This window comes from Lynx canadensis, chromosome B2 (assembly GCF_007474595.2).
Source record: "Lynx canadensis isolate LIC74 chromosome B2, mLynCan4.pri.v2, whole genome shotgun sequence".
Classification (NCBI taxonomy): Eukaryota; Metazoa; Chordata; class Mammalia; order Carnivora; family Felidae; genus Lynx; species Lynx canadensis.
Window position 1 is genome coordinate 87,309,813 of NC_044307.1, and position 27,161 is coordinate 87,336,973.

General features: G+C 34.9%; 1 protein-coding gene across 1 annotated transcript in view; it reads left to right on the forward strand.

Moving 5' to 3' along the window:
• The first annotated feature begins 1,072 nt into the window (after nucleotides 1–1,072).
• UFL1 (UFM1 specific ligase 1) overlaps nucleotides 1,073–27,161 on the forward strand; it is a 33,273-nt gene continuing 7,184 nt past the window's right edge. Inside the window, exons 1-13 of the mRNA XM_030315995.2 lie at nucleotides 1,073–1,222; nucleotides 2,481–2,626; nucleotides 3,696–3,724; nucleotides 4,593–4,690; nucleotides 5,385–5,499; nucleotides 7,085–7,215; nucleotides 13,771–13,829; nucleotides 15,869–16,015; nucleotides 17,340–17,515; nucleotides 18,713–18,892; nucleotides 21,096–21,216; nucleotides 23,429–23,545; nucleotides 26,790–26,907. Of these exons, the coding sequence (XP_030171855.1) occupies nucleotides 1,146–1,222; nucleotides 2,481–2,626; nucleotides 3,696–3,724; nucleotides 4,593–4,690; nucleotides 5,385–5,499; nucleotides 7,085–7,215; nucleotides 13,771–13,829; nucleotides 15,869–16,015; nucleotides 17,340–17,515; nucleotides 18,713–18,892; nucleotides 21,096–21,216; nucleotides 23,429–23,545; nucleotides 26,790–26,907 (1,514 nt within the window). The 5' untranslated portion in view covers nucleotides 1,073–1,145. The remainder of the gene's footprint in view (nucleotides 1,223–2,480; nucleotides 2,627–3,695; nucleotides 3,725–4,592; nucleotides 4,691–5,384; nucleotides 5,500–7,084; nucleotides 7,216–13,770; nucleotides 13,830–15,868; nucleotides 16,016–17,339; nucleotides 17,516–18,712; nucleotides 18,893–21,095; nucleotides 21,217–23,428; nucleotides 23,546–26,789; nucleotides 26,908–27,161) is intronic.

The window sequence follows — 27,161 nt, forward strand, 5'->3', positions numbered from 1 at the left end:
ACAAAATAAATGGGGGCATGGTGCAGTGAGGAATAGGACAGGCATTCCAGAAAAGATACTGAAAGGGTTTGGTGTGTCTAGGCCACAATCCACATGTGGTGTGCAGCAGCTGATGCTGCCAAAAAGTAGACTCCAGGCTGACAGAGTCCTATATAGTAAGCAACAAGTTTGGATGCCAAGTGATCACATGGTATGCTATATTTTCCCTATTGTTCTACTTTTTATAGTTTATATTAAGTACCAAAAAAATCTGCTTCATTAGACTTATAAGTTGTTTATGGCAAGATCATATCTGCCTTACCAACCAATGTAATCCATGGTATCTGATAGAGAATGAGTACTTCAGAGTAAATTACCTCAGAGTAAATACCCACCTTTTACTGATTTCAATGCAGAGTAAAGCAAAATAAAGGTGCCCTTTGCTTCATCGGTAGCTATATATGCATATTATCATATGTTCCTATTTCATTACTTGATAGAGCCAATATTCCCTGTAGGAGAAACGGGAAAGAATGACGTTCTAAATCTAGAATAACAGGAAACAATTCCCAACCTTTAACGGTACCCAAATTCGTCATCTTTGTGCAAAAAAAGAGTACCTACCTTCAGTACTGTCTCCCATTTGTCACACAAAAGGTACAATTGCTCTGTGTCCATATGAAAATTAACATAATTCACTAGGGACTACTCCTTAATAGCCAGGAAAGAAGAAATACTAATCGCAGGCACAGGCACATATCCTCCCCCTTTCCTCCCCCAAAAACAAATGAAGGGCACAAGAAAAATAAAAGTAGTTAATTTGATCAACACTGCTCTGAAACACTATTGACAATACAAAAACCTAAAGTAACACTTTACTAACTTGAGCCCCCCTGCATCCCGCCTGCAGTATTCCAGGAACCTAGCCACCTGGCTCCCAAACAAGGCCCTTCCGCCTCACAACAAGCAGGACGCTCCCCGCCACGTGAGGTGGGCGGGGCTGAGGCTGTTCCGGCCCGTCCCTGCCGGAGCGGGGCGCGCGCGTTCAGTATCTGCGTCGGGGGAGGAGTCTCTTGTCCCTCCGCGCGGCCCGTTCCGCCTCGGCTCCCGCTTCCTTTAGGCTGACGTGTCGGCAGTTCTTCGGAGCCTCTGCGAGTAGGGCCGGGATGGCGGACGCCTGGGAGGAGATCAGGCGGTTGGCGGCTGACTTTCAGCGGGCGCAGTTCGCCGAGGCCACACAGAGGTGCCTGACCCTCCCTTTTCGTTGCAGAATCCAAAATAGCCCCTGGGTAGTCACGCCGAGATCTGAGGCCGCAGATCCCTGGCTCTGGACCCCGCACCTTCCCAGGCTGTGTCACCGATTTCGCCCTCACCTTCCTCCCCGAGCCTGGATTGCAGTTCCAAGTATAGTTCCCAGCTTTGAAACCCGAAAGCTACTACGCCCCGGACCATCCCCCGCCCCCAGCCATGCCCCAGCCTAGTGCTGCCGCGCCCCGCCTTCTTGATGGCTGAAGCTGTTGATTTCTCACTGTCTTAAGTGTCCCTCAGATCCTTATTTACCCAACCCCCTATGGCATCATTGATTATTATGCACTTACTGACATAGAATGAGCTGGAAGGGAGAGGCAACAACAAAATGCAGTACTTTGTAAATGCCGTGTTGACACTTTAAACATTTTGCCTTTTTTGTCCACCAGGAGAGTGTGCCAGGCCAGACCCATGGTCCCATCCGTCATTTTTAAGAACTCCCGGACACTGACATTTCTTGCAAACCCACCAACCTTGGCGGGATTGTGTCCTGGGCACCCTAACTCTGCTTTTTAATATTACAGAACACATAAACAATGTTGATAGAATCCTTTTTTATCCATTGACTATCTCTTACTTCGATGTTTTTGTTCCCAATGGGGCTTGAAGACCTTAATCCCTTAATACTGTATTTTGTAGTACTGAGGGCAAACTAGGGCACATACTTAAGAGCTTGGATAACAGTTGCAGTCATGGTTTTCCTAGGCCATATCCCCTGCCTACAGACCAATAGTAGTAGGCAATTATACACTTAAAGAAAATTCCGGTTTGTTTGGTTTTGGTTTTTTTACTGAACTTAAACTGGGAATTGAAGTAAAAGTAGGGCTACCTAATTTATATGTGCTACCTAAATTATATGTGCTAACTTTTCTATTCAGATTTGAAGGGTACAAGCAGGCCTGTAGGAGAGAGCAGACTTGAAATTCTGTAATAGAATGGTTTGTACCAGTTAGGTACATGATTTAAGTTTATGTAAACCTGCTTACTCCCAAGAGGTGTGTGTGTGTGTGTGTGTGTGTGTGTGTGTGTTTTAACACATTGAATCAGTATGGTTATACTAATCAAAGATACAGATTTTGTAATGTAGATCTTAGTGACTTTTTACCCAAACTTTTTTTAAAAGTTCATACACTGTTAAGTTTGTTAAGCACCAAATGTATCAAGTGCATTTTAAAACTTCTTGTTTTCCTCAGGTTGTCAGAGCGGAACTGCATTGAGATTGTGAATAAATTGATTGCTCAGAAACAGCTAGATGTAGTTCACACACTTGATGGGAAGGAATATATTACTCCAGCCCAAATTAGTAAAGAAATGAGAGATGAGCTACATGTCCGAGGAGGTAAGTAATTCCTTAGTTTTTTTTCTTCTGGTTATTTGGAAGAGGGAAAAAACTTATAAAACATAACTAATAAATTATTTGGAGGATGTGGGACATTCTTCTCAATAGTTAATATGGAAATCAGCGTTAATGTTTTTAATAGCTTCAGGTAAAGATCATATAATTTAAATGAAGTCAAATATCGTCACTTTACAAAATAGCATCTTTTATTATTATGAGTTATGTGTTCTGTGTGTGAATTAATCAACTGTTCCTATTCACAGTTCATGAATTTATTGCATGACGCAGGGGAGGGTACTTAGCTCTCTATTATCAGGTGGTAATTATGAAATGAGAACAGAGATTTTGAAGGATTGTAGATTGTTGAAAATCAGAGCTATACTGCCACTTTTAAAAAAAAAACTTACCTTTAAGTATTTGCAGATTAGGAAACGATATGGTGCTATAGCTATATATCATGGGAAATGCAATTATAAGCATATAAAAAAGTTTTTTTCTTTTTTTTAATTTGAACAAACTACTGAGCAAATTTGAACACTTTGATTAAAATATAAGCAACTATGAAAACAGCTCTTCATTAGATGTTATCAGATATACCCTTGGTGTTGGTTCATCTTCCTCCATATTGCTAATAAAATATTAGCTATAATTTGGAATACTTGACAGACTTCTTTTGCCAATACATGGAAATCTACTCATTCCAAAAATGTTTTAAATGAGTTCATCCGAACTTAATTGTCAGTATCACTTTGGTACAATAGATAAATTCTGCCAGGGAAGTCCATCTTAAATCCATAGATCTGGCCAAATTGTGTATCAATCAATTGATGTTCGTTATTGGCCTAATGTGACAAATGAAACTTCAAAAATAAATTATTGCCTGTGCCTTCAGCCATGAGGATGTATTCAGCTAATGGTTTGCTTTTGAAAACGGTAATTATTGTAGCTTTATGTGCTTTGAAGACAGGGGACTTCAACTGTCCAAGATGTAAATCTATTGAAATTTACAGTTTTTGTCTGGTGTATACTTACACATGAATTAAAGTCAATGAATGTCTTTTCTTTAAAGGTCGAGTAAACATTGTTGATCTACAACAGGTACATTTTTAATTTATAAATTTTTTTCCTTTCTCAATTTTTTGATACTATGACTTAAGAATTCACTAATACTGGTATCTTATTTTGTATATCTGTGAAGAAATAGTTTTATATCCCACACTAATATATTTAATTAATTTAATAAGTTCTGACATACTGAATTGATTTAATAAATTCTTCTTTCTTAGTTATTTGCTTATTCTTTACCAAGTAAACTCATAGTTGTGATTTTTCATTGTAACAGGGTTTAAGTATTTAGGGAGAAAAATAATGTTCATGTTTAGTATATGGAAGGAGTAAAGAAATATTTTAAAAAGAAGAAGATATTTTTATAAAATATAAGAGCACATGTCATCAACAAGTTACACTATATCCAAGAAGCTGGAAAATCTTGTGCAAATCCTGCCTATTATATGACAATACAGTTTCTTAATGCAAACTTTGCTAACAAGTGAAAATGTAGTTGTTCAGAAATGAAAGTAAATAAGCAATAAACCTCTAATTTTTATTTGACTGAGACTTTTGACAGTATTTCAAATTAATTTGAAATTCATCTAAGAGAAAGTAAGTTTTTAAAAAGATAGGTTGGGGCACCTGGGTGGCTCTGTCGATTCTTGGTTTCAGCTCAGGTCATGACCTCACCAATCATGGGTTTGAGCCCCACGTCAGGCTCTGTGCAGACAGTGCAGAGCCTGCTTGGAATTCTCTCTCTCCCTCTCTTTGCCCCTATCCCCCTCACACTATCTCTTAAAATAAATAAACTAAAAAAATAAAAATAAAAGTCATAGAAAAAAATGTTCTAATATATAGTTTCAAACTTAAGAAACAATATGAACTTATCACTAATAGAATTTTATTTTTTTTCCAGGTAATTAATGTGGATCTGACTCATATTGAAAGTAGAATTGGTGACATTGTAAAATCAGAAAAGCATGTTCAGCTAGTTCTGGGACAACTGATAGATGAGTAAGTACAATATTTAGGAGCACTTTTTTGTGTTTCTTTTTTTTTTTTTTTTCCATAGTGTTTAAATTTAGAACAATTGTGACCAGTTTGGCATTTTATTTAGAACTCAAGTGCTGATTTTCATTTTTAGGATCATTATATTTAAATTGTAAGTGCTTGGGGCACCAGGGTGGCTCAGTCGGTTAAGCGTCCCACTCTTCATTTTTGGCTCAGGTCACAATATCAAGGTCATGAATTTGAGCCTTGCCTCAGCTCCATGCTGAGCATGGAACCTGCTTAAGATTCTCTCTCTGCCTCTCCCTCTATCCCTCTCCCACTCACTTTCTTTCTCTTTCTCAAAAAAAAGTAAGTGCTTAATTGTATGGAGTACTTGGGAATAATAAAAACTTTGATTTTTTTTCTATTAAAGCAGCATAAATGTAATTCTTACAATCTTTCCTCTATGATCTTAATTCCGAAAGCAAATTTGTTCCAAAAATATTAATGAAAAATGCAGAATTTACATAGTTAAAAAAATCCCAGCATTTATCATTTGGTTAACCTTACATTAATTACATTGATAAGAAAAATAATTTTCAGAATATGAATAATGACTTATGTTTACCTAAACATACCTTATTCATTATTTTGTGAGCATACCTTATTGCACATAAAAGAGGAAAATAATTGTAATTTTTTTTTCTTTAACTATTAGCAACTATTTGGATCGGTTAGCAGAAGAGGTAAATGATAAATTGCAAGAAAGTGGTCAGGTCACCATATCAGAACTATGTAAGACCTATGATCTTCCTGGAAACTTTCTGACACAGGTACTTTTTCTTAATAGCTTAGTGTCTTTTCAGATAAATAAAGAATTTTAATTGGAAGAAAAAAACTAGACTTTCGTACCATTAACTTTTTGCAAGTGTTTATTGATGTAGTTGTATATTTTGGGGATGCTTCCAATACATTGATGGCTCTGATGAGACAGACCATTTAGAAATGATTATTTCTTTGTTCTTAAAATAGTTTGCCATTTTAGAATTATAGACATTCATTTTGTATACTAGAAAGTGCATGTGCTTTGGAGTTAAACAGACTTTGATTTTATTCTGCTTATGCCACTGTTTAGTTATTCAATGTTAGGAAAATTATTTCACCTCTCTTGTACTTGAATTTCCGTATCTTTAAAATGGGAATAATTGTCTTTTTCATAGACTTCAATAAGGTTATATATATGGTATATCAGTGAGATGTCTGGCACAATGGAGGTACTCAATAAATGATGGTTTTGTTTTGTATTTACTGGAATAAATAAGGGAAAAGCCAAATCTCTTTTTAGGTATATATCTCTTTAAGAAAATCCAACTTACAAAAATTTACCAAACCATAATTGCATGAGATTAATTTATAATACAAACAGATTTACTAACCCATTTTAAGAGAGTGACTTCCTATAATTGCATCTAAAATACAATTTGAATACAGATCTGTTTTACAGAGCATATCAGGAGCCTAAGTTCTATTTTAAGTGAGCAAATATATGTTGATCACAGAAAGTCAAAAAATAAATTTTTAGAACACTGTTTAAAGATATCAGAACAGCCCCAAATGATTTCATATAAAACTGTGCTGTTGACACATTTTGGAAATACATATGGTTTCTTAACATTTTTCAGTTCTAGTTTTTCTGAATATTACAGGCAGTATTCTAAAAAGTCATTAAGAAATGGTTTGAAATGCATTTTTTTATACCAGAAAACTATCAGCCAGGCTGCCTTGAGTAGTTTTAACTTATCTTGGGATGTGAAATATGTCCAGACTTATTTCAGATGTACCTGACCCCAGTCATAATGTAGCTATGGAGACATACTCTCTTGGGGCTACCAGGAAATCATGTCTGCTAGTATAGATCTCTGGGCACAAGTAACTTATTGATAATTGCGTCAGAGAAGGTAACTTTTTAGTTATTACGTTTGCCTAGGTTTCAGAATCTTGGAATAACATTTATTTTACTCAGTGAATACTCATTTATTTTACTCAGCTCCAGATAGAGTCTTCAAGACCCATGTATATGTCTTACTGTCTATGTTTCAGGCTACTTATATCTAGAAAAATTGATTAATCATTCAATTTTATTTTACATTAGAAAAAGCCCTTCTTACCATGTAGCTAAGCCTTTTAACATATCTATTTGACTCATTCGGTTCTTTGCCCTGCTGTGAGATTTTGAAGTTTCCTAGATCCTAAATCTTCATTTTAGCTTATACATCCTATAAATTTGTGCTTGTTGAAATTTCTCAACCATGTGGTTAATACAACAACAGCATGCATTGTACCTTTAATAAGGCTATACAAATGTATATTTAGAATTTTGTTCTTTCAAATTAATAAAAATTCGCATTTTACCCTCAGGCACTAACGCAGCGACTAGGTAGAATTATTAATGGACACATTGATCTTGATAACAGAGGAGTAATATTTACTGAAGCTTTTGTAGCTCGACATAAAGCACGCATCCGTGGACTGTTCAGTGCTATTACCCGGTAAGCCTGTTTTAAAGTATGTGTATTTTGGGGCACCCGGGTGGCTTAGTTGGTTTAAGCATCCAAGTTTTGACTTCAGCTCAGATCATGATCTCATGGTTCATGAGTTTGAGCCCCACGGTGGGCTCTGTGCTGACAGCATGGAACCTGCTTTGGATTCTCTCTGTCTCTCTCTCTCTCTCTGCCCCTTCCCTGCTCGTGTTCTCTCTTTCAAAGTAAATAATAATAATAATAAATTATGTATATTTTTATATTTCATTGATCATGATTTGCTTTTTCTGTTCTATCAGGTATTTTTTCTTTTCTTTTTTCTTTTTCTTTTTTTTTTTTTTTTTAATTAAAATTTCATTCAGGACTCTAGGATTTTAGACATATAGAAGGGTAGGTAGCTTCTGGGAATGAAGATTCCAGAGCCCCAGAATGTAGCCAAACTCTCTTCAACCCACATCCTCCCACTCCCTACCTTAATCATCCTCATGACCCCAGATGCAGGTCTGCAGAATACCCAAATCAGTATATAGAGTCATCCTGGGATACGGAAAGAGCTTGCGGTTTAAAGTAAGAAGTCCTCATTCTATTGCGTAATAACCACGTGAGCTGCAGCAGATAAGTCAGTCACATAAGTAAGTCCTTCGAGCCTCAGATGGGGCTAGATGATTTTAGAACCCTTTTTACTAAATATTTAACATTCTACAGCTCAAATGAATAACAGTGTTAATTTCAAAATCACTTTAACTTTTCTAAAGTGAGAATTTCTGAAATGTTTGGAGCCTGAGTGACACTCTAATATAGAATTAAGAAAACCTACATTCTTAATTATCTCCTCTCTCCTGTGTCATTAACTGTATCTCAGTGGTTTTTGGATCCCATCAGTATTTAAATATGTCCAGATTTCTCCCATTTTAAAACAGTCAAACCTCTCTCAACCCCATATTCTACGCCATCTACCATCTTGTTTTGTTTGTTTCCATAAAGTGAACCTTCTCAAGAGTTGATGTCTACATTTACTATCCCGATTTTCTTATCTCTGTCACTTCTGAACTCGTCCATCTGGCTTCTACCAACTTACAAAGCAATAATGTCAATGTCATGAACTCTAGTGGATACTTTCTGCCCTTGTTTTACTTGACTTTGCAGCACCATTTAATTCCAGTTACCTCTTCCTTCTTTCTTTCTTGAAATGTTGTCATTCCTTTTGTTGCTGTTGTTTTAATACTGCACTTTACTGCTTTCTTCTTACTCCTTTGGTTGTGCCTTATATGGCACGTTTTTCTGTCTCTTTCTCCTTTCTCTACCCTTTAAAGTTTTGTTTCAGGCCATGTTTTCTTCTTAGTCCATCATTGTCTTCCTAGGTGACTTTACCTTTCTGTTTTTAAGTTATTTATTTATTTTGAGAGAGAGAGAGAGAGAGTCTGTGTGTGGGAGGGGCAGAGAGAAAGGGAGAGACAGAATCCCAAGCAGGCTCCACACTATCAGAGTAGCATTGCGCTTGAACTCACTAGCCATGAGATCATGACCTGAGTCAAAATCAAGAGTTGGATGCTTAACCTACTGAGCCACCCAGGTGCCCTACCTTTCTTTTAAATTTCAGACTTCTATTACCCACCCCACATCTGTATTGAAATATTTTAGAAGTCCCTCTAATTCAGCATATTTAAAATAACTCACTATCACTGAGCTACCCCACCCCACACCACCTGAATTTATTCTTCCACTTTTGTTTCCATTTTACTAGTAAATGTTATTATCAGTTGGTTTTGCCACAAACCTGGGAGTGCTCCTTTACATCATCCTTTGTTCATCGCCCCCTTTTTCAGAACACAAAGGCTTTTGAATTCTGTATTCTAAATATTTATATACTTTCCCTATCTATGACCATTCCTCCCACTTTAGTCCATTTTTTTAACTGGACTATTTTAGTAGCTTTCTAATCAGTCTCCCTTCTTCTCTCATTACCTTCCAGCACATTTTTTTTTTACATGGCAGTCACAGTGATTTATTTTTGTCATTCAGCAAATCACAGCATTTTTGAGTACTTAATACATTTAAGGCACTGGTATAAAAGACTAGGTTAGAGGACAGAGCTTGCAATTTAATGCAACCATTTTTTTTTTAATCATCTCACAATTACAGAAAAATTACAAGAGAACCTTTTTTTTCTGTCCTGTTTGACAGGAAGTTCCTGACAGAGTGTCCCAACACCACAAATACTCTAGTCTGTGTGTCCTAAAATAAGGGCATTGTCCTGTACAATCGCATAACTGTAATACAAACATCAAAATATTGACATTGGTACATTACTACCATCCACTCCTTGGATCTCATTCATGTTTTACCAGTTTTTTCAATAATATCCTTTATAGTGAAGGATCCAGTTCAGAATCACACATTGCATTTGATTGTCATGTCTCCTTAGTCACCTTCAATCTGGAACACTTACCTGGTCTTTTTTTTTACTTTGGTGACCTTGACAATTTGAAGACCACAGGCCACTTATTTTGTAAAATGTTCAGTTTTGTTTGCTATTTTTTCATTCTGATATTCAGGTTATGCATCTTTGACAGGAGTATAACTGAAGTAATTGTGTGTTCTTGTCATTGAATCCTATCAGGTGGTAAACAGTATAGATTTTGTAGTTACTGATGATGTACATTATAACTTCTTAATAAGCAGATATCTGTTAGGCTTTTCATAAAAATACTTGTTTTTCCCTTATAATTAAGTATTTTTGGGGAGGGCAGTTTGAGATCAGGTAAGTGATCCTCTTTTTTATCAAACTTTCAGTTTATTTATTTCTATAAATCACTATGGACTCCTGGCTCCCTGTTTTATTCATTGGATTAAAATTTATAATTATCATTACTTAGATATTTTTTAATGGGCTCTGATTTAGCTATTGGCCCATGCTTCAGGCTGTACTCTGTGTCCTTTAATATGTCTCCATCATTCTTGGAGCATTTCTTTCTGGTACAACAGAAAGGCTCAGTTCATATTTTCCTTGTCCCATCCCTGGAATCAGCCATTTCCCCAAAGAACCCTAGGTCTTTTTAGTGTACTATTTACAGATCTGGACACTAAATTGCTTATTGCTGTTTGTTTGTCACTGCTCCCAAGCCCTCTCAGCAGACAAGTTAAGGGATGCACATGCACATGTGTATACACCCCTCTCTATATCTATATGTTTATCAAAAACCATGAGTTCACACTGATATTCCCAGTTCCCTTCCAAACCTCCATTAGTTTTGTTCTAGTTGTCTCCTTTTCCATATTTGCAACTCCCTTCTTTGACCATGAGAAATGTAGCTCCCATTATTCTTAATATACAGTCGATCCTTGAACAATGCAGACGTTAGGGGCATCTACCCCCCACCCACATTGCAGTTGAAAATCTGCAAATAACTTTTGACCCCCCCCAAAAACTTAACTATTAACAGCCTACTGTTTACCAGAAACCGTACCAATGCAATGACAAATAGTTGAGTAATGCATCTTTTGTATGTTTTGTGTATTATATACCATATTCTTATGGTGAAGTAAGCTAGAGAAAACAAAATATTAAGAAAATCATAAGAGAAAATACACTTATAGTACTGTCATATATATGTGTGTGTGTGTGTGTGTGTGTATATAAAATCATGTATAAGATGGACCCATGCAGATCAAATCCACGTTGTTCAAGGGTCAGATATGTTTACTTATTTAATTAATTCCCCTTTATGTGATTGAGCTCCCACTGCTGCTACACCTCTCTTCCTTATGTGGATGCTCTCCTTTCTCCATACAGGCTATGACAGCTTGCACCAAATCACCCTCCTAACACAAGAAACTGGTAACAGTAGTTGTTTCTGGGAAAAGAACTGGGTAGCTGAGTGATAAAAATGGAGGGGGCTTCAGTTTTGTAACTTTTGTGCTCTTTATATATATTACTTGGTCAGAAAATTAAAAAATTAAAAATATAGGGACACCTGGGTAGCTCAGTTGGTTAAGTGTCTGACTCTTGATTTCACCTCAGGGTCATGACCTTGTGATTTGTGAGATCAAGACCCATGCTGGGGGAGGGGGGTATGCTGACAACACAGAGCCTCCTTGGGATGCGCTCTCTCTCTCTCTCTCCCTCTCTCTCTCCCTCTCTCTCTCTGCCCTCCCCTGCTTGTGTGCATGTGCATGCTCTCTTTCTCTCTCAAATAAATAACTAAACATTTTTAAAAATACTTAAATTATATTTCCTTATTGACAAACATTTATCTTTTTTCTTTGGCTAAGTATTGTGGTGAGTGTAGTTATCATCAGGTTCAGCAAATAATATTTTTTCTGACTCATACTAGCCTTGAGTTTCTCTGTGTAGAGGCATTATCAAACCATGAGAGAAAAATAAATTCTGAGCCTTAAAAGATGTTGCTAGGCTCTGTGGCTTCCAGATAGTTCCACTTAAGGTACCATATTGTCATATTTGTCTCTCAAATATAAGGAACTACCCCACTTTCCTGGTCTAACTTCAGAGAAAACACCTCCATCTCTGATTTAAAAAAGGTTTTTGTTGTTGTTATAGATAGCCAGAAAGAAGAGTAGGAAATAATTATAAGAGCGAGATATGTAGGTATACCAAACTACATTGTATTCCAAATTGAAATAGAAATTCAACAGCTAAGTTTTAGTGTACAAAAAAAAGCTAGCAATTATGTGAAATTCGATTAAACATTTACTGAACACCCACAATATGTTATGAGCCCAGAAATTTTAAGATAAAGTCCTTCCAGGAGCCCTCTACATTTTTGTAGGGATGTGTTCAGGTGGAAGGGAACAGAAGACACACAAAAAAACAAAACATGAGAAAGTTGTAATGATTATAAACAGAGGAGAGCAAACTTCACTGAGCACCTAAATGGACCTAATTGGTTTAGGGATTGTAGATAATTTAGCTGAAAAAGTAGGGTAAAGCAATTTAATGAAAAACAAATTAACCTACATAAGAATTTGGTAAAAATAATGATTTAGTCAAAAATTCCCAAACATAGGGGTTTTAAATATCAATTCAATATTCAGACAAATGTTTTTGCTCTCCCAGTTTGTCATAGAGAAAATTTATAACATCTTGAATAATCAACAATAGATGATTGAGTTACTTGGAATAACTTAAAAGTCTCTTAATTATATGCATAAAAATAAAAACATAGACTAAACCCAAACCAGAACACAGGCATAATTGACTTAAACAGGGAAAATATATAAAGTCAGAAAAAAGAAAGTCTAGGTCATTTTCTTTATATTTTCCCTTATTTAAAAGATAATTACTATAAAAGAAAAGGACTCACAGGGATCTACCCAAAAGAAATGAAGAGATATGCCCACACAAAGACATGAACACAAATGTTCATAGTGGCATTATTCATAATAGCCCCAAACTGGAAATAATCCAAATGTCCATCAACTGATGGATGGATAAACAAAATGTGGTATCTCCATACAGTGGAATGCTATTCATCATTAAAAAGGAATGAATACTGATTCATGCTCCATAATGTACAAACCTCAAAACCATGCTCAGTGAAAGAAACCAGACATAAAAGACCACATATAGATTCCATCTATGTGAAATTTCTACAAAGGCAAATTTATAGAGGCCAAAAGCAGATCAGTTTCTCTAAGACTAGGGGTGAAAGCAGGAATTAACTACAGATATCTATAATAAAACTTTTTGGGTGATGGAAACATTTTAAGACTCGAGAACTATTAGTGATTGTTCCTCAACTTTATAAATTTATTAAAATGACTTAATTGTGTAAAATTGATGGGATTTATGATACGTAAATTATACCTCATTAAATGTTTTTTTTCTTTAAAAAGACATATGTAGTCATTATAGAAAATAGTGATAAGCAAAAAGGAACATTTTAAGTGGATCCCTCCTAGTGATCCACCTAATCTAGGAGTATTTCATTCCAAATTCCTTTCATTACATACAAGATTTCATTTTTCTTCAAAAGCAGAATCCTGTAACATTCACTTGACTATTCCCAGGTGGGGAAAGAGCCTCCCAGAGAGAAAGAATAGAATGAAGAAAACAAAGTAAAGGCAGATCAAGTATCACTAAATCAGAGGTGGAAAGTTGGTAAGAAAGTAAATTGATCCTGAATTGTGGAGACAGATCAGTTCCCCCTGGAACTTCAGTAGTGTAATTCTGATTAAGGATGTAAAATGTGGTGTTATTTTTGTCTTTCACATTAATCGGTGTTTGGGGTGCCTGGGTGGCTCAGTTGGCTAAGCGTCTGACTTCAGCTTAGGTCATGATTTCATGGTTCATGAGTTCAAGTCCTGAGTCAGGCTCGGTGCTGACAGCTTGGAAACTGGAGCCTGCTTTGGATTCTGTGTCTCCCTCTCTCTCTGCCTCTCCCCTGCTCATCCTCTGTCTCTCTGTCTCAAAAATAAATAAACATTAAAAAAAATTTATATTAATTGGTGTTATTCATAAACTCGTTATCCTAGTTATTTTTTTAATTCATAAATATGTGTAACTGTATAATGAGTAAGAAGTTCTTTTTCTTTCTTTTCGTAAAGGCCTACAGCAGTGAATTCTCTCATTTCAAAATATGGATTTCAAGAGCAGCTGCTTTACTGTGAGTTTACTTTAAATTATATGTCACTTAATTAGCTGCTTATTAGACTATTACTGTAAAACGTACTAATTTTTCATATTTTTACTTCCACTAATGTTAAAACTTACATAACTGAAATATTTCTAGTTGAAATATACCAATTTTCATGTACATATCTATCTGTTATATCCATCAAACATTTAGTGTTGGCTTACCTCCAGAGGAGTGAAATGAAAAAAAAAAAAGTGTGTGTGTGTGTAGAATACTGCTACGCATATACATTCATAAAGATTTAAAATTGTAGGATTAAGAATAATTTTCACTTTGTTTCTTACAGATTTTTACTATATTTTGTAACATGAAAGTAAATAATATTTGTCTAAAAAATTTTTATAGAGGTGTCAGGCTGCCTTAGTCATTAGAACATGTGACTCTTGATCTCAGGGTCATGAGTTCAAGCCCCACATTAGGCATAGAACTTACCAAAAAATGAATGAATGAATGAATGAATGATTTTTAAAATAAAAAGTAAAAAATTTTTACAAAGATAATAATACCAATAAAAATATATTTTTAGCATTCAGACAGCATTGTAATATCTCCAAAATAGTCTTGGTTCATTACCTGTATTATGTGTGTGTTTGTGAAGCTCTTATCAGAAGGGGTGTTTTTAAAGCTTTGCTGGAATAATTTTTAAAAACAATGACATAATCTTTCAGCTCAGGTATCTGTGCAAATAGAAGAATTAAAATGAAGAATGGAAAAGAAATTCATGTATAAAACCAAAACATAATTTTCATTCACTATATTTTTCAGCATGTGGAGTTAAATATTTTAAGAGAAATTTAAAATGTAACATAATTGGAATCTAATTGGAGATTGGTGGGGTTTCATTATCATGTCTAGTTCTTCAAATAATAATTGATAACTTGCTGACTTTGGTCTTTAACACACATTTGTGTTGTATAGTCACAGAATTTAAAATTATGTGTGCAGTGTGTTGAAAAAATCTACTTTTCTAATGTACCCTAATTTACTCAGCATTGCAGTCCTGAAATTCATATGTAAACTAATTTTTATTTCTGGGAAAGGCTAATTTTCATAAACATTTCTTTGCCAGACATCTTTTGACTGTGCTTGCTGATTCACTTAGAAGTAACTCCTTATCTGCTTGTTTTTTTCAGGGGATTTTGATATTTTAACAACATGTTTAGTTAAATATTCTCGTTTAAATAAAAAGCATCTATTTTATGTTAATGGCAGTGCTATCCAGTTCTCAGACTGGCATCAGTCCTTTGATGATGATGATGATTGATGACAGTGGTGTTTGTGATGATATTTAGTTGACATTTACTGAGTAGTTATTATATGCCAGCTACTGTTCTAAACACTTAATTTGAAAACAATAACTCCATGAGCCTGTTATTATATCCCTGTTTCATGGCTGAGAAAATTGAGGCATAACTAAATGACTTGCATGGTTTTTGTCAGTGACAGAGTTGAGGTTTAGACTTAGGGTGTTTAGATCCAGATTGATCCTCTTAACCATGGCATTATACTTCTACAAGTGTTGCTTCGATTTAAACAGTCAAAATGTAATAATTTATAAAAATTGTCATGACTTTATTTCACAGAGTTTATTCTAATGTAGTCCATGTATGCTGAGTTTTCTAAATATGAGAAAATTAAACTTAGTGACACCAGTGATTGCATATTAATTATTCTCAAAGCATTTAGTCATCCACTCTCAAACATATCATAAGATAAATAATAGCATGATTTTTCCCCAAAATTACTCTAACTAAAAAATTCAACGTTAGTATTAACTAGTTCAAGTTCAGCACCTTTAGCTAGCTGCCAGAATGTCCTGAATTTATGACCTCAGTATATTCTTATAAATGACAGGAAAGTTTTGTCTAAAATATAATGTCTTCATTTATGCAATTTAAACTTTAAGTTGCTTTTTTTTAAGGTAAGAGTAACTAACTTGTGAAATAGTATTTTACTTTTTGACATTTATACCTGCTCTGATTTATTTCTATTTGTTTGGTTTTGTTAAGCTGTGCTTGAGGAACTTGTTAATAGTGGACGTTTACGAGGTACTGTGGTTGGTGGGAGACAGGATAAGGCGGTGTTTGTTCCTGACATTTACTCCAGAACACAGAGTACTTGGGTGGATTCCTTTTTCAGGCAGAATGGCTATCTAGGTAACTGTTTCTTTTTTCCTTTGAAACTAAAACTAATACTACACACATTCTTAGTATTATATTAGTCCTGGGAGTACATACTTTACTGTTTCCAGCAAATTATAAAGTTTTTCTTTGAATATAAAAGTAGTCATACGCAGGTTTTTGTTGATTTTGGAATTGAATTTAATTTCATAGTTATTGAGCAGTTATAACATAGAAAGGCCAAAAGCTTGTATTGATTGCTCCCAATGTTCCAGTGATATAATACTGTTACACCTTCAAGTATATTTTATGAAGTTGCCCAGTTGTTTAATTACATAATCTTGGCTATCAGCTTGGCTTATTGGCTATCAACTTTACAGTGTTCATTTTTATTAGACATCCACTCCTTCAGAAAACCTGAAATTATTCTTAATTCTGTTTCTAGGGTTCTGTCATTTGGGTAAAGTAGATTGAATTTAGTCATTAAAACAGTTAGCAAATATATATACACATACATATTACACACACTCATACACACACACACATACATAAATATGTAGCTCACTATATATAGATAGATATTGCTCAGTTAGTTTGATCAGTTTCATAGTCCAACTCAAATCATGTAAGAGTTCAGTTCCTTTCTCAGTGATAAACCTATAAGACATTAATGTTCAAGCGATTTAAATGTATGCTAGAATACTAGGCTGCACTTATGTTTTCTTGGCTTTCTGTAATGTACTTTTGTTTCTTCAACCATGAACTTGGGTTAGAACTTCGTTATAATTAATTTACTGAAATATGATTATTTGGGGATAAAGAGAACAGTAGCTATCTCCAATAACTTTAATGGCTGTAAACTGAAGTTGTTTTTTTTTTTTTAACTTTTGTTTTATATGCTAAATCCCTTACTAGTTTAGAATAGAGAATTACTTTGTCCTAAATTGTCTGATTCCTTTAGTTACTATAATAAGCAAAATAAATTGCTTTTTTGTTTCTTAACTTAAATTATTACATTTCTCTTAAGCCCCATTTCTACTTTATTGCTCTGTAGTTCTCATGTTTCCTTTTGACCCCTCAGTTGGAGAGGGAGTGACATAGCTGGGATGGAGGAAGAATTTGAACTAATTTTTCTACAGATACGTTTAGTAATAAAAATTTGGGAAGGTAGCCTAACCAGGGAATAGGCTGTGGTACATTTCTATGCTTTATTCTTTAAAAAAAAGAAAAATAGAATATAGTGCATTCACAAAGAATAGGTGTTGGAAGAACTTAATTCGTTCTAAGATTTTTAAAAGGTGTGAATGACAGTTATATTCCAATGAATTCTTTTCTAATTCTATTTGTGATTTATATCTAGAATTTGATGCTTTGTCCAGACTTGGAATCCCAGATGCTGTGAGCTACATAAAGAAAAGATACAAGACTACACAACTCTTGTTTTTGAAAGCAGCTTGTGTTGGTCAAGGACTTGTAGATCAAGTGGAAGCATCAGTAGAGGAAGCCATCAGCTCTGGAACATGGGTTGATATTGCAGTACGTTTTATCATTTTCTTGTTAATTTTTCTTTAAACCAGGGACAACTGATATTCACTAGTATGTGGCCATTTTAAGTATTAGGATACATAAAAGTAGTCTTGGCTTTATAGCCAAATTCTAGCAATCATTGTTATAGCAAAAACTACCTCAATCTTGCTTAAAGACTTTATAGCTTTTGAGGTAGAATGACCTTTTATATATGGATAGACAACATCCAGAATTCCATAAATCTCAAAACAAACAAGCAAACAATATGACACTCATATCAGTCTTGCCATACAGAAATTGTTGAGATTTCTCACAGTCTTATCTAAGCATTTACAGCTTTACTGGCATCAGGCATTAATGTAGCATTTGTTGTATCCTTTATCCATTCATTAGCCTTTGCTCATGTATTAACATGAGCTGCTTTAGCCCTGATACTGTTTTACTTCAGTGTTTAGTATTGACCTGCCTTTATTATGCCGAAAAGATAAGAGTGGGTGAAGAGAAAGAAATGAGGCCAATCCATTATTTACTCGTCAACGCCCAGATTCTCTTTATAAAGCAGAAAATTCCTTGTTTTGAATATACAAGTTTCCAAAGATTCCAGATATAAGTGTTTGTTTATTCATTCAAAAGATTTTAGTAAGTACTATTTATGTACCAGAAACCATTTTACCTGCTGGGAATGTGGTGTCCAGAAAAGTTTCCTAGAGGGAGATAGTTAATGAAAATGATAATTTTAGACCATCAAAGAGCTAAGAAGAAACCTGTTTTGGAGGTAAAGGTATCAGGACTTGATGGTGAATTGTTTGCGGGTTTATGAGAGGAACTGAGTGTGACATGAAAGTTTGGGGCCTGATCACCTGAGTGGAGAACAGTACCATTAATTGAGAGGGGGAGATGATGGAGAAAGGTGGATAGGAGCTGGGAGTCTAGGGGTGGCAGCTGCAATCAGTGTTGTTCTGGATATGTGAAATTTGAGATGCCTATTAGACCTATGAGCGGAGAGGTTAGGGAAGTTGTAGGACATAGACCTCCAGAGCTCAGAGGGATGATGAAAGCAGAAATATAATTTGGGAGGTTATCAGCATAGAGATGGTTCTGAAGGCCACTGGACTTGAAGTCACCTAGGGAGAGCATATATGTAACAAATGGTTTATATGTATGATATTATATTTATATTTGTTTTCATTCTTTTTCTTATTCTAGCCTCTGTTACCCAGTTCTTTATCAGTCGAAGATGCTGCAATGTTGCTTCAACAGGTGATGAGAGCATTCAGCAAGCAGGCTTCAGCTGTAGTCTTTAGCGACACTGTTGTAGTCAGCGAAAAATTCATAAATAACTGCACAGAACTGTTCAGTGAACTGATGCACCAAAAAGCTGAAAAGGTATGCCAGATTTCCTTTCCCCTGCTAATCTTAACGGTACTTTCACATTAGACTCATCTGACATCTTCTGAAAAATGGGGTAAGCAGTATGTACCCAGGAATGAACACTGTTCATTTCCCTTTAATGTATTACTCCTTTTTATCTCTTCTCCTCGATTTGTTTTCCCCTTCTTCATTCCCATCAGGACATGTATGTTGGAACTTAGGGAGCTGATTTTATAAATTGAAATCATCTAAATCATACACTTCACAATTAAGTCACCTAAGGGTATTGATCCAACGTTAAAATCCACAAAAACGTTATCTGTGGATTAAATGCACAAGTATACAGTGTATCCATCAATCACTACACTATATATTTACTAAATCTAGCAGAGCCTTATTAATTTTACCTATTCAGGATGCACAAATGGGGTAACTTACTGAGGAAAGAAATTGTTGCTATCAAAATTGATTAGTTCTTCAGAGCAAGTGCTGTCAAGAAGCAGAGGTCCTGCCAGGTCTGCTTTAACGAATATTCAGGTCGTGTTTCTAGTTAGCAATACCATCAACTTATAAAGCCTGCTCACGGACAGGTAGAACAAGCCCATTTATCTTAGACTGTTAATAAATTCATGAGAGCTTATTAAATATATAAATAATTTGTATTCATCTGTATTCCTTTTAAGCTCTTTAATAGTTTTAATTTTTTTTAATGTTTATTTATTTTTGCGAGAGAGAGAGAGAGAGAGAATGAGTGGGAGAGGGCAGAGAGAGAGGGAGACACAGAATACGAAGCAGGCTGCAGGCTCTGAGCTGTCAGCACAGAGCCCAACGTGGGGCTCGAACTCACAAACCGTGAGATCATAACCTGAGCCGAAGTCGGACACTTAACCGACTGAGCCACCCAGGCACCCCAGTAGTTTTAAAAAAACGATAATTTTCTATGACTTGCCCGCTAATAAAGCAGCATTGAAGAGTAAAAGTACATAGGATTGACAACAGTAAACCTGAATTCCAATCTCAACTTGTTTACTCTCTGTTTGACTTTGGACAAATAGACCTTCTGCTTCCATATCTTCAAAAAAAAAGATGATGGTGGTTCATTTCTTAAAAATAAATGTAAATAAAGGAGGGATGTATACAAAATTTCTGGTATATATTAGCTACCAGTTGCTAGATGGCTACATTATTATTTATGATCTTTTATTAAAATAAAAACATGGTCATCAATTTTTCTTTCTTCCTGCTCCTCCCTCCAACTACAAAAATAACTTCAGGAAAAAAAGGTGATTCTGTTGTTTGAACTGTAACATCCTAAACATTTTTCTTCAGGAAACCAAAAGGGAAATACCATTTTTCACATGAAAATAAATGTACTTTTGTCGCTACAAATTTAGAGCCCTGTCCCATAATGAAAAACAGTTTCTGAACTTGGAAATAAATAGTTCATTATTCTGAACATATTTCTTAAAAAAGCAGAGGTAAAGAATGAGTCCAGAGGAAAAAACAGTTTAAATGACTAAATGTGCAACTCATACATGGTCATTATGTTAGGGTTGGGAGTGTAGATTTTGTTAATCTTTGTAGTAAACTTAGGTATCCAAGTGGCATTGGAGTTGGGAGCCTCAAAAAGAAAAAGAGCAAGGGCCACCTATGAAGCATTGGTTAAAAAAATAAAAAAGCGGGGTGCCTGGGTAGCTCAGTCGATTGAGCGTCTGACTTCAGCTCAGGTCATGATCTCACAGTTTGTGGGTTTGAGCCCCGCATCAGGCTCTGTGCTCATAGCCTGGACTGCTTCGGATTCTGTGTCTCCTTCTCTCTCTGCCCCTCCCCCACTCACGCTTTGTCTCACTCTGTTTCTCAAAAATAAATAAATGTAAAAAAAATTTTTTTTAAATAAATAAAAATAAAAAAGCCAAATCGGCTGAACAAGCCAAATTCCATCTGATGTTGTGAGATCAATTCTTCAGTGACCAGATAGGATTTCTTATTAGCTGATGACACATTCAAAGAGCCAGGAACTGCAAGGGAAGAGACTGATCTTTGGCAAGGAGGGACCACCTCAGAGTGTCAGCTGTTGGACAGAGCTCTATAGTTCTTAGCAATGAAATCAAACAAGAATAATCAGGATGAGTAATAATGATTGACTATATAAATAACTTTTATGTTTTTGGTAATACCATATATTTTTGCTTACCAAGAAAAGCATGTTTTATTTCAGGAAATGAAAAATGATCCTGTTCATTTAATCACTGAAGAAGATCTGAAACAAGTCTCCATTTTAGAAAGCATTAACACAAGTAAAAAGGATAAAAAAGATGAACGAAGGAGAAAAGCAACAGGTAATAAATTATTATTAATCAAGAAGATTCAAAGATGAGTTTTTTACAAGTTGCAGTGAACTCTGCATTTATTAGACCCTTTGAAAGCTCTTTTATTTGGTTGATTTACCTTTACTGCTAATATTAACCAAATCTTTTGCTAATGAATTAAATTTTGATGATGAAAATGGAAATATTAGTGATTACTTACTCTTTCTTATTTTGTCAGAACTAAATGATTTTCATGACCTGGCCATCTTCCATTGTTCACTCCCTCACCCTTTATGTTCTACCCCGGTAGCCTTTTTTCTTGAATCTCAAAATTTGGCAAGTTTGTGGTTACCACTAGCTCTTCCTTCCACCTGAATGTTCTCTCCCTAATCAGGGAACTGATTTCTCATCATTCAGAACTCCACTTCAAATGTCAGTTCCTCAGAGAGGCCTCCCTAACCACCTGGAATAGTAGACATGGTCACTCTCCATCATATTATCTCCTGGTTTTTTTGCATCACTTTTATCACTGTAATGCGTTTTATTGTTTGGAAGCCTTGTCCATCTCATATATTGTTGTTTCCCTAGTCTTTAGAACACTTGTTGGTGTATTTTAGGTGCTCATAAAATATTGAATGAATAAATTTCCCAAGGAGATACTATTTCTTTCATTTTTTTTAATTAAAAGCCAATGGAAATTATTCTAGGTGCACATGTATTTTCTATACTTTATATAGTAGAAATAATTTTACTAGCACTGTATCAAGGTTAATGAAATTAGATATTCAACATGTTTCATTAATAAATACCAACTATAATGAAGATGTGTTATAAAAACTTCAATTTTTATTTGTGAGAACACACTTCTATTTCTTTGAGATTGTTTCTTTTCAAAAACCTTTTACTACAAAATCTTTCAATTTGATACTTTGAAATTTCTCTGTATTCTTCTGGGGGAAATAGACAAGTAAATTATTCCCATAAATCATAGTAGTATCACAGCCATGCATATTTTATCATATTATTTGAAGATATAAATTTACCTTAATCAGTTAATTGTACTTATGTCAGAATAGCTAGTCTGTTTTATTTCCTTCTAAAAATTCAGAGTTATCTGATCTTCATCTCAGTGATAGTACTATCCTGTTGTAATGGTTTAGGTATAGTGCATGGAACAATGTCAAATATATGTCTTCCCTAATAAGAAATTTATTACCAAATGTAAAAATTACATTCACCTTAGACTTGTGTTTCGAAAATTATATTTTTCTATCCCAAAAGCAAGGGAAAATAATAGAACTTACAATTAGAGGACTTGATGAAATTTAAAGGAATTGTACTTAGGATTTAGAAAAAGATCTGTAGTTTATATGTCATTTTACTTTATTGAAAAATGAAATCTTTTATGAAGAAACATATTTTAAATATTTTTCAGTATTTCAATCCCATTATTAGAAAGTATTCTATTTTGTTGAATAAATACTTTAAACGTAAATATGTAACGGTAGAGAAATACCTCACTAAGATTACTTTTATTTACAGTGTTTTGGTTTGTCTCATAATTTGTATTTTTTAGTCTTTATTTGGCCAATGGGTGATGGATAACTCTGTTTTTCCACTTACCCAATTTAATATTCATGGTCAAAATTTATCAAGCACCTGTTAATGTGTCAAGCATTGCTTTAACCCCAAGGATACAAACATTAGTGAGACATGCTTCCTATCTGAAGGAGTTCATTGTCTCGTTCAGTGGTGGAAGACTCAGGATGTCTCCTGTAAACATGAGTAATAATCTTTCAACCAAGAAGACAAAACCAAGGGTAATTAAATTTGTGAAATACTGTAATGGAGATATTAATGAGGCTGTGGTAACAGAAATGAGCAAATGAGGGCACATTTCTTTTGGGGAAGGTAGAAGAAGAGGTAAAGGAATGGGTTTGGTCAAGAAAAAGCCAGACAAAGCTACAGAAAAAGATGTCTTTGGAGAAGGAAGGAGAGACTGTATTTAGAGCAGGTAGGCTCTCTGAATTGCTCAAGTTCAACAGATTTCGTACTTTATTAATTTTTTATTGACTGAATTACAAAACTTCGTAATAAAGAAACTCCAACCTTAAGTAGCACCTAAAAGTTAATTACTTGGCTTTTCTTGTTCTGCTGTAAAGTTAAATATGACAATGTAGTGTCATCATTCTAAAAATGGTAATTCAGTTAGGGAAGACTAATGAGTATCCTCTTCCACCAGAGGGCAGTGGAAGTGTGAGAGGAGGTGGTGGTGGCAATGCCAGAGAGTACAAAATTAAAAAAATCAAGAAGAAAGGAAGAAAAGAAGAGGATAGTGATGATGAGTCATCTCATACTGGTATGTAGCTTTATTACTCTTCCTTTGTGCATGATTTTAAACATTTTCTTACGATGCGTACTGTTACGTGTATACGCTTATACAAGAAGTCCTCGCTTTGCATAGTTTCTGTGGACACAGATTTCAGTTACACAGTTTAGTTGATGACACCAGCCCCCCAACAACATGGTTCATGTTTTGAGTTACCAGCGTGTATCAGCTGTGAGTAATCGCATAAAGTACAAATTTGCTGCTGGCTCCTCAGTCCACAGATGAGCACATAAATAACCCAGGTACACCATGAGCTGTGATAGTCACATCACTGATTTCAGAGTTTGTCAGTGATGGATCCCTGTGCCTCTCTTCCTCACTTTATGCTCAGACAATACCCCACGTAGTTGTGTTGCTTCCTTGTCTCCCAGTGATGAATCCATACATTTTAAAAAATGGATAATCAAAAGGGAACCGGCCAACACAGACAAAAATGCAGCAAAGAAATAAAAAGTGATAACATTGGAAATAAAATATGAATCAGGAATAAATGGAGTTAGGGAAAAAGCTGACTGTGGGAACGTTGGTATTGCCCTGTTCAAGAACCAAGTATGCAGCCTGAGGAGCTTGGTAGAAGCGCACTTAACTGACGTAAATGGGGAAAGTGATCATGACAAAAAGGATGAAAATGTTTTAGAGGGGGTGAGGTTGGCAGAAAACCTCCAATAAAGGAATTCTCACGAGATGTTTCACAACATTGAAAGGGCAAAGGATAAAATGCCGTAAGCTGATCCGGAGTTAAAAAAGGAGTATGACAACTTGCCAAGCCACAGAAAAATGCTTGCTCTGGAATATAAGTCACAGGATGAGAAGAAGCAAGCACCATTGAGATGATTTTTGATAAGTTTTTTACAAAGAAATCAAACACTTTCATGCTCAGGGTTTCTAATGAGCTAAATTATAGTATGCTAAATTATTAGTTTTCTTTTTCATTTCCCTTTATATTCATAACCAGCAGAACTTCTAATGTTTTCACAAACATTTTTTAAAGGGTCACAGAACAATCAAATTTTCCCATTGTTTATTAAGAACACCTTGCACAGTTGCGGCTTGCATAGTCACTTTTATGGTTTCCCGCTGCCATGCAAAACAAATTATAATATTTTACAAAAGTGGATTTCTGCATATTCAAGTAGGAAACACTAATATTATGCATGTTTAAGTTTTATGGTAACACTTAAGTGATTGGTTGCTTCTATTTAAGGAAGATAATTAGTATATGCATCTTCCTTTTCCAAGACTTGTTATTATTCAGTATTGTTAAGTTAGCAAGAGACATGTTAGTTTTTCTAAGTAAAGTTATGATTCTTCTATGTTTGTGTTGTAAATAAATTTACTTAATGCAACTGTGATACCTCCCTCTTCCTTTTCCCCAGTAAACACAGAAAAAACATTGAAATGATAATAATCTGAAATTTTTATTTTACTTCTTCCACAGAGCTCATTTTGTATGGGCTAGAGCCAGGAGGCGTAGAAATCAGTTGACGTGGGCTTCAGTTATTAGTGTGCCACTACTGGTGATAATGTATTTGCTTAAGATCTATCTTTAAAGTATTCTAAGATAGATAAAAATAGCTACTGTTCTCAGCATGCATAAAACAATATTAATTAAAACTGTCTTCATAGAGGAGCGCCTGGGTGGCTTGGTCAGTTAAGCATCTGACTTCAGCTCAGGTCATGATCTCATGGCTCGTGGGTTCGAGCCCCGCATCATGCTCTGTGCTCACAGCTCAGAGCCTGGAGCCTGCTTCAGATTCTGTCTCCGTCTCTCTCTCTGCCGTTGCCCAACTTGTGTTCATTCTCTCTCTCTCCCTCTCTCTCTCTCTCTCTCTAATATAAACATTTAAAAAACTTTTTTAAAAACCTATCTTCATAGAAACTAGTAGCCCTGTTCCTATTTTAAGTAGTATTAAGACTGACCTATGTGGGTTTTAATTTTTCATTAGTAAATGAATTTCTCTATTCCCCAGATGTACTAGGGGTGGGAGAGAAGGGATATTTAATAAAATATTTTTCTATTATCTGTAGCCTTAAGTAATTATTAAATGAGACATGTGTTACTTCTTTTGTGCACAGGTTATAGAGAGGGGCTATAAAGGTAGCAAAACCATTCTACCTAAAAAAATATAATTTCAGTGCTTTTGAAAAGGGGTTGTGTTATAATCTCACAATGGGGGACGGAATCAGGTTCTCAGCTAAAATACAGCATCAACTTAGTGTGAAAGATTACTATATGGAAATATAATGTAATAACTTATAACATGCATGCAGAAAGCAAACAAAGCAGAAACTATTTGATGTGGAAGATCAGGAATGGATAGCAAATCACAAAAAGAAAGGATAGTCTATCTCTTCTAATGGGTGTATCTGTTCTAAAGCTATAACGTCAACTACTTAGATCTTGATGCATAGTGAAGATTGATTTTTGAGCTATTATTTATTTATTTAATTATTTTTTATTTTTATTTCTATGGTTTTACAATAACCAAATTTAGCTGGAAATAATCACTTTTATATTTTTACAATTAATAACGGAAATATTGTTAGCTTTCTTTTGTCTGCAACCTGTACTACTTCAAGTCGGTGAGTAGGCATGCACAGTTAACAATTATTTCCATTACACTAGCTGCATACAAGCTTTCCTTGGTATGGAATTATTTTTGTAAGAAGAAGAATAAATTATGAGTGTAAAATTACAAGGATTCTTTTCATCTGTGCCTTTCCCACAGATAATTTTTAGCTTAATTCTACCAGAGTTGTAGTTCACATGATTATAAAGACTTTTCCTGAAGATCCTATGTAACTTACAAGGATGATTTGATTTTTAGTGCCTATTTATTTTTATAAAGACAGAAATTCTGCTCATTATATATTGTTCAACAGTGAAGTTATCTTTTCTTAAAAGACTTTTTTCCTTGATTTTCAACTATTTGTACCATCCAAGTTAGATTGGGGAGAAAACATCTTTATGATTTTCTGATTGACTCAGAAAACAGTCACAAAATGAAGTTAGGACATTATTACTCAAAAGAGATGCCACTATCTCTTATTTTTAAAATTATTTTCATTGGTTATTGCTATTTGACATTGGCAATATCAGAGTCTTTGTGGTATGAAGTGAATGAATTACCATCTTATTAAATATGTTGAACCTTATTTGCTTTAGGTTGCTTTATGGTTTTGTTGTTTTTCACATTGCTCATTTCTACTATAGGAAAGAAGAAGCCAGAGATCACTTTTATGTTCCAGGATGAGATTGAAGATTTTTTAAGAAAACACGTACAAGATGCCCCTGAGGAGTTTATTTCTGAACTTGCCGAGTACTTAATAAAGTAAGTATAAAAACATATTTTTTTTCTGTTTTATGATAGAAATTCAGAGGTTTTAAATAAAATTTTTACCAAGATCATAGAAAACATATACTCTAGGTCTTTTCTTTTCAAAGCTTAGAATTTAATCTAGCCACCAAATTGCAGATTTTGTTTGCCTGTAGAGGCTGTTCAATTCAACAAACATGTAAGTGCTCTGGGGAAGGCAATATAGGAAAGAAAAGGCGAGAGTGTGGAGGCATCCTCATTCACTGATG